We start from the raw sequence: 8,315 nt of genomic DNA, 5'->3' as shown, positions 1-8,315 counted from the left end.
ATGAGCAATAAAAATACTTAATGTTTGCATACAAACCCAGACAGGAATAATGTGTGTGTGTGTGTGTGTGTGTATACAGTACAGAAAAAAAGTAAAAACAAAACTAAAAAATAAAACAAAATGAAATAGAAGATAAACATTTATAAAAATAAAATATATATATATATATATATATATATATGAAGTACAGTATATGAAACTGTACCTCAGCTCCTAAAATAATAAAGTTGATAAACTGAAGTTTTAGTTACTTTTTAGCCGTAGATTTGTGAACTTTTCATGTCCAAAATTTTAATAAAACAGGCTTTACACTTCTGACCCCTGCACTGGAAAAAAATGCTTCTAAATTATCAGGTTTTATCCAAGTCAAATATAATATTTAATATAACTAAATCAGCCTGACTATATTGGGTTGCACAAAGTCATTTTTTAAAGTAATTTTTAAGGGTCACATATGGTAGAACTAATTTTTTAGGGTAAAAACTGCATGTTTTGACTTTTTACAGTGTATTTTTAAATAAATGATGGGTTGACCACAAATATTTAGCTGTGAAAACTGTCTATAAATCACTTTAAGTATAGTTATTTCATGCTACCAAGAAACCAGAGAGCAGGCTTTGCTGTATATTCTAGGCAAAGGTTGAATGCATCTAAAATGGTTATGTTACATTAGTGTGTATGTTGGGTTTATGTGTTTTCTTCACTTCGTGTTGACTGCCATGTCTTTACATTTGTGCTCATTGTTACAAGTTGTTAACACTCAAGTGCACAGCTTTCTTTGTGGTCCCGGCCCCCCAGTAAAAACAGGGTTCCTGTGTGTGCGCAAGTGTGTTATGATTAAGTGTATGTGCCCTATATGAGTGTGTGTACAGCAGGCCTAAAACAATGGCCCTCTCAGATTACATCTCTCTGTCTGTGGAGGCTGTATAGGGGGGCAGGACAACTCCCACTGGCTACCCCTCCTGCCGCTCCTGTCCGGGCTGACGCTCTGATTGGCTCAGGCCACATATATATTTACAGCATGGGTTCATCAAAACTCACTACAACTTTCAAACTCAGCACAAGAACTATATACCGTCTGGAGGGCAGGAGTTACAAAACTAACATCTGTGGGATTTTATGCTTCTCTGAAACAAAGGGTGCAGCCTTTTCTAACTCTTTTTCTTTCTTTTTACAATTCATTTCATTTGGGTTACTGGTCAGTCTATATTTAAAGTAGCTTAAAGTAGTAAAGAGGTGTTGATTCTATTCAAAGACAACAGCGTGCTTTAACCGTGGTGGTCTTGCTGGAATGAATATATCTGAGTCTAGTTGCTGTCAAGAGGCCAGTTCTCAGCCCAGCCAGGTTGCGGAGCGTGGGACATGGGGTGCCTCTTCCAGCACTCCGGGCCCTGACCGGGGACATGGTTTTGACCGCAGCCGGACCACAGAGCTGGCACCGGTGCCTGGCTCTGGAACACGGACGGGGTCCCGAACCGGAGCAGAGGCCAGGACGGGAAGCCCGGACTCAACCCGCCCTGGAGCTCTGACCCTGGGCTCCAGCGATGGAAAATCAGGGGGGGAGTCGAGGATCAGGAGGCCGATGAATGCCTTCATGGTGTGGGCTAAAGACGAGCGCAAACGTCTGGCCATCCAGAACCCAGACCTGCATAACGCCGTGCTCAGTAAGATGCTGGGTAAGACACTCACTATACATCACATCTCGGGGGTTAAACCGGGGTCAGGAGAGTGCATTTGCGATGTGGGATGTTTGAAAACTGGTGGTTTAAAATATGAAAATTCAAATAAAAAATATATAATATATGTGTCAGAATTGCCTAATTAATACATGTAGTAAATTATATATATATATATATATATATATATATATATATATATATATATATATATATAAAGAATGATAATTACATTTTAAAAAGATTGTGAATGTGAGGTTATTAGAGGAATAATTGTAATAAAATTATACTACTAATAAATGACAAGCAAACATGGCCACATTGTCACTTAAATCTTTAGTAAATGACTATAAAATGAAGTTAATGCCAAATCGAATCGTTTAAACATGATCACTTTTGGAGTTTATTGTTAAATTGATATTCATTTTGCTTATCCACATCCTGCTACTTCTACAGTCAGGCTGATTCATTGCCATTTAAAATTATTACAAACTCAATTTAATATTCATGTCAAGTTTGAATGACGCTCAGGATTATTGATTAGTAAACAAGCCTTAGGCACACATGACATGAAAGTCATGTAATTGTATTTTTTTTTTTTTTATCTTTTACAATATTTGTGTTTGGCTGTTTCTCGGGGACACATTTTGATCTCCTTGTTTTTTAAAATATAACAGGGCTGTGGCAGAAACACAAGCTGCCGATTGTCTGAAGCCATTGACCCATTAATAATTCAAATACTACAACCCAACCCCATGTGCCCCGCACCAGTTACACATAATGATTTGCTCATGTCACACACACGTTTGTCAGTGCTTGTGTTACATCTGTTTTCACCAACAGCAATCACTGCTGCAAATGTAAAAATTGTGACAGCTCATTTAAAAATCATTTGTGCATGATTATATTTGTATATTTATTCCAGAGAGCTAAATTAAATACTTTTTGTAAATAATCAGAGGAATCTGTCTCAATACTCTGGCGTTGTTTCTGGGTTAAATTAGAACAATGTTGTAGTGACTAAACTACGTATGATAAAAGATCATTTATAAGCTACTAAAGCAAAAACAGCTCTAACGCAAAAAGTAGCACAACGAATCCTGAAACAACAACACTGATTGGATGATGTTTTTAGGTCAATCCTGGAAGGCTCTAAGCACACTAGACAAGCGTCCGTTTGTGGAGGAAGCCGAACGACTACGTTTGCAGCACCTCCAGGATCACCCGAACTACAAATACCGCCCTCGCCGCAAAAAACAGCCCAAGAAGATGAAACGAGTGGAACCGGGTTTGCTCCTCCAAAGCCTCGCTGGCGGCCCGGGCCCAGGAGAAGCTTACTCGCAACATCGCCATGCCCATCATCTCCTGCCTCCTCTGGGACACTTCCGAGACCTCCACCACTCCGGAGTTTCGGAGCTGGAGAGTTTTGGCCTGCCAACGCCGGAGATGTCACCGCTGGACGTGTTGGAGGAGGGAGGCGGAGATTCAGTGTTTTTCCCCCCTCACATGCAGGAAGATGTGGGTCTGGGTTCGTGGATAAACTACCACCAACATCCAAACCATCAAACTGGCCACCACCCTCATCACAACTCCCATAACCTCCAGCATTCCCACCCACACCTCAACCAGAAGTCTCCGCTGGCCTGCCTCCCGCTGCAGGAGAAATGCCTGGTTGTGGAGTCCACGAACCCTAACGGTCTCTACCCCAACATGAGCCTCCCTGAATCCTCCAAGGCTCCTCACACTCCCACACCTGCAGGCTATTACGGTCAGATATACGGGAGCAGTCAGTCCCAGCCCGCCTTCACCTCTCATCTGGGCCAGCTGTCTCCACCGCCCGAGACCTCGGCAGTCGCTCAGGTCGCTCCACCCTCTCTGGACGCTGTGGACCAGCTGGGACCCTCGGCCGAGTTCTGGGGCGAAGTGGACAGGATCGAGTTCGACCAATACCTGAGTGTGAACAGGACTCGATTGAGTAGGAGCGCCCCTTGCGAGGAGAGCAGCGCTTTGATATCAGCCCTGTCCGACGCCAGCAGCGCCGTCTACTACAGCGCATGCATTACGGGATAAACCCGCTTCTCCACGCAGTCCTGAAGTCTGGTGCACATATGGCTTTTTTGAGTCTCAGATCTTTTTGATTTATTCGAGTTGCCTTCTTCAGGGAATCATCTTGCCCGGTTTCACGAATCACTGGAGGTTACTGAACTCTATACAGGATGGTTCTCACCGTATAGACTTCACTAAATTGCATTTCACAGTATGACTAGTCATTTCTGGTCTTGATAACCTGTACTTTCTGAGACTGTGGCCGATTTAACCGATAATTTTGCTGACTCCATCCAGCTACTGTATGCTTACGGTCTCAAATGAGGGTACTGGGACGTGGAAGTCAAGAATGTGAATATTTTTTGCAATGCATATATATTTGTCTTTTTATTTGCTTTTTATAATGTTTATTTCTATTTTTATAGACATTTTATATAAGGTTGTATAAAAATATGTTTTGCACTGGGTATGTGAAAACCACTCAAGACTTTTATACTGCACTTAATATCTTTCAAATACTCATTTTATGTATTTTGATCCATTGGCGACTAATTTATCTCGCATTCTTCCCTTCTGTGTGGTTGAATATGTTTGAATTGGGCATTTCATGTGGACATGAAATTTTGTAATCCTCTTAGCATTTGAGGAACATGTTGAGTTGGTAATAACTCTCCCCCTTTTGGTAATAATTATCTTCAAATAAAAAGAGTTTGCAATAAAAAATGTCTCAGAGCTATTAAATCAAAGCAATTAAATTGAAAACACACAATTGTACATAGTATTTCACTAACACACTTTCCCACACCACAGAGTGCATGTGCTTTTCTATGTGTTCTTTTTTTCTTCTTACAACAGTTTTAATAAAATAAAAATAAAAAAAATGTATTGCACAGCAAAATGTATCAATGCATATTTTGCTAAATAAAGTTGTCACTAAATAATGGGGAGTTGTCAAAATCTTTACACTTTCATTAGGTGAATATTTGCCTGATTTATGTAAAATGGGTGATGTGACTGCAATTGTTGTTGAGAGAACAGAGAGCGAGAGCAGGGCCGCAATGTTTAAGTTGTAATCCAGTCTTGTCTCTCTGATTCCCTCCTCCAAGATTTTTGATCAGCCACAAAATGAGTTTGGCTCTTTAAGCTATTTTTTCCCCTAAAACCACGGATAAAAAGAAAACATTTTTGACTGAGGAGAACAAAACTGAAACTGTCTTCTCTTATGTCTTCATACAAAAAAAAAGGCAGCTCTGAGATTAAAGAAATGCTCCCTCATGTTGATTCACTCAGTACTGGAGAACAAAAAGATTGATATAAGAGTGGGTTTCAAGAGGGAAAATAGTCTTTCCAAAGCATTAACATTTCAGGCTGGATGCCTAGTGTGTGTTATTCTTTACATCTAATGATACACACTTCATGTGTTCTTTTCCTTCATATCATGCTGACTATATTCGGATGTCTGTTGAATGACACACCACAGGTTCTTTAGCCAAGATGTTAAGTGAGCTCAGTTAGGTCCAGGTCAGCTGCCGTGCGGTAAAGTTTCATCCCGCCAATTAATTAGCCAAAGAATTAGCAGGAATGTCAAAACAGAGGAAGATCCTGGGGAAACTGGGGATGTTGGGATAGCAGGAATATGTGTGTTGTAGAATATGTGAGTGTGTGTGTGTGTGTGTGTGTGTTGCAGGGGAAAGGATGTTGCAGGAAAGAGGAGCTTTTTTTCACCCCTGACCAGCTCCCTAAATGGAAAGAACAACACTGACCGATCATGCAGGTCCAGTAATTCTGAAGTCCGATGTGCAGGTCAGCAAAACGAGGCTTATTTTGAGCTGCGTGTTATTTTGTGTGAAAGACAGAAAGAAAGCTTGAAAGCTAAATTTGTGGTTGTTGCTGGTATTTCGCCATTTCTTTCACAGTTTACGGTTTATTGCCCATCTGTGGCTTCATGAACTCATGAGCAGTGTTTTCACGATATGCACCCCTGGTGATTTTTTTATTTTATTTTTATTTTTATTTTTTTACCCAAATTACAGTAAATCTCTTCACTTTTTGTAAAGGATGATTAATCAAAACTCAAGTCTGCAGGCTTCAGGAATCTCAAGTTTGAAACAATGTTTCGACTTAAGTCTTTGTATCTTATCAGTCAACTGACCTGTGTTTGTTTTCTATGAAAAGACATTGGGCCTAAAAATAAAGAGGTTCAAAGCATTCTCAATGCCTTTGAACATTTTGCCACAACTTTTGCTTACACTGTTTCTGTACCTGCATAGCGCTGATAATTTTAGAGCTCCAGACAGAAAAAAAGGATTTTTATGTTGTATTGATTATAGTTAAAACATTAGGGTGACCCTAAGTAGTCAAAGATTCGATGCTTCGATAGGAAGAGCTTGATTTGACTAGTAATTTCACAGTCGAATATTCAAGGCCGAGGGGTGTTATGACCAATTTGGCTATATGGGGGTGCTCAAATGTCTGATTTCAGATAGAACTACCAGTTTTCTTCCAAAGTTAATATACAGCCTATTAAGATAATGATGTAAATAAGATTTTAATAAATATTTTAACGTGCATTAATAAATCCAAACACCCCTATAGATTTTTATTAGCCTTCAAACCAACACACAATAACATTAATATTAGCATGTGCTGCTGTTCTGTTGTTTGCCAGTGTAAATGCTCAAGCAAATGTTCACATATCTTGAGACCAGAATATCATAAGCTATGTTTCCATTCAAAGTTGTGAATTTAACTTATACCAAAAATGGAATATTGCATAAATGATTTTGCAAATGAAATTCCATTTCAATCCATGTGTCAAAGAGAACTAAATCATCACTTTACGATCATTAATAATAAAAATAATAATAATAATAAAACTGCAACTGAAACAACTGAAGCTCATAACGATATGTGCAATAACAAATTCTGTCATGTTATGTTGCATTCAGAGGAGGACACCTGATTTTTGGGAACGCAATCGTGTGAGGCACTTCTGTGAAATACTGCAGAGAGATCCCCTAGCAACCATAGTGAACAGTCATGCCATATGGCTATATCACTCGCATATTCAACATATTATGCAAAACTTTAGTTGTCACTCTTGTCACGTAGCATGGTTTTATATCTGTGTTTGATTTATGCATTTGCATGCATGGGAGTGTTAGTGATTTCATGTGTCAGTAAGTAAGAAGACGAAAGAGCTTGACCTGTGTTAGTGTTTTATTATTGCAGCTGAAGAGTGCACGTGTGTGTGTGTGTGTGTGTTTCTTTACACACTTGCTTCAGCTTTTCCATCAGGCCAAAATACGGACTCTCCCCAAAACCCCGTCCAACAAACCTACTGCATGATGTCATCTGTATATTTTCTGTTTCTTTCCTCCCTTCTTCTTCTTAACAGGAAGTGTGGCCCCCTGCTATACCCTTGCTCTTTCCCTCTTGGACAGGAAGTAGCTCTACCTCCCCTTCCTGTGTAGGCAGCAGGACGTGGCGCATATGAGTGCGTGAATAAACATGCGTGTACCCGTAAATGTGTAAAGGAACCACGCATCTATTACGGGACACACTGGCCCTGCTTACACCTGGTAGATGTGTGATGTAATATGTCTCTGAATTCTGCCTTGTCTCAGCAAGGCTGATGCTTTTTATTTGTTCAAAAACACAGTAAAAACAGTGTTACAAATTATTTCAATTTGAAATAATTGTTTTCTACTTGAATTTTAAGATGTAATTTATTCCTGTGATAGCAAAGCTGTATTTTCAGCATCATTACTCCAGTCTTCAGTGTCACATGATCCTTCAGAAATCATCCTAATATGCTGATTTGAGGCGAATGAAACATTTCTTATTATTATCAATGTTAAAAACAGTTGTGCTGCTTAATATTTCTGTGGAAACATTGTGTTTTCGATCGAATAAGTGCAGCCTTGAGCATAACAGATATTTTTACTTATTTATTTTTATTCATGTTTTTTTTCTTTCTTAAAGAAGCTAACGCAACTGGCAAACTTAAACTAATTTTGCTTAATAGTTGATTGAGGTCCTTAAAATTATATAAACATAAAAATAAAAAAAAACACTGTAACTAGCAAGAGCTATATTTGACATTTTAGCATTGATACTACATAAAATGTCACATTAAATCACTGCAACTTGATCCCTGTGAGTAGGTGGCTTTTTAAATGGAATATTATTCCAGAGACAGCATGGAAAACACAAAGCTGCTGGTCCTTATTTCCTGACTTTCTGTGTCCAATCTTTACTGATGAACTGGAACGTAAGTCTCCTTTGACTTTCCCTTTCCTGAACTGTCAGCATAATTTACGAGCATGGCTGTGCACAGGCCTGGTGGTTTGGTGGCCTTGGGTTTGTGTGACCCGTGGGTTGTGGGTTCAAACCTCGGACAGAACGGTAACTGTGACCCAACCAAATGGACACATGACATCCTACTCTGAGCTTCAAACACAGGTTGTGAAAGTTACAGTGTGAACAACCTGCTAAGACTTCCTATGCATCAAATTTAGGCTTACTACTAATGCTTTCATACATTTTAATCACATTTTCAGGCCCACTTCCAGTGGATACACAATATTTGTG

At 39.4% G+C, this 8,315-nt stretch overlaps 1 protein-coding gene across 1 annotated transcript; it reads left to right on the top strand.

Annotated features, from left to right (window-relative positions):
- The first annotated feature begins 605 nt into the window (after positions 1-605).
- Positions 606-4,663, top strand: sox18 (SRY-box transcription factor 18). Its single transcript, XM_052594857.1, has 2 exons — positions 606-1,676; positions 2,812-4,663. The coding sequence occupies exons 1-2, from the start codon at positions 1,292-1,294 to the stop codon at positions 3,744-3,746; spliced, it is 1,320 nt and encodes a 439-aa protein (XP_052450817.1). The 5' UTR covers positions 606-1,291; the 3' UTR covers positions 3,747-4,663.
- Positions 4,664-8,315: the final 3,652 nt, after the last annotated feature.

Source organism: Carassius gibelio, chromosome B23 (assembly GCF_023724105.1).
Source record: "Carassius gibelio isolate Cgi1373 ecotype wild population from Czech Republic chromosome B23, carGib1.2-hapl.c, whole genome shotgun sequence".
NCBI lineage: Eukaryota > Metazoa > Chordata > Actinopteri > Cypriniformes > Cyprinidae > Carassius > Carassius gibelio.
This window is presented reverse-complemented; position numbering and strand designations above follow the sequence as displayed.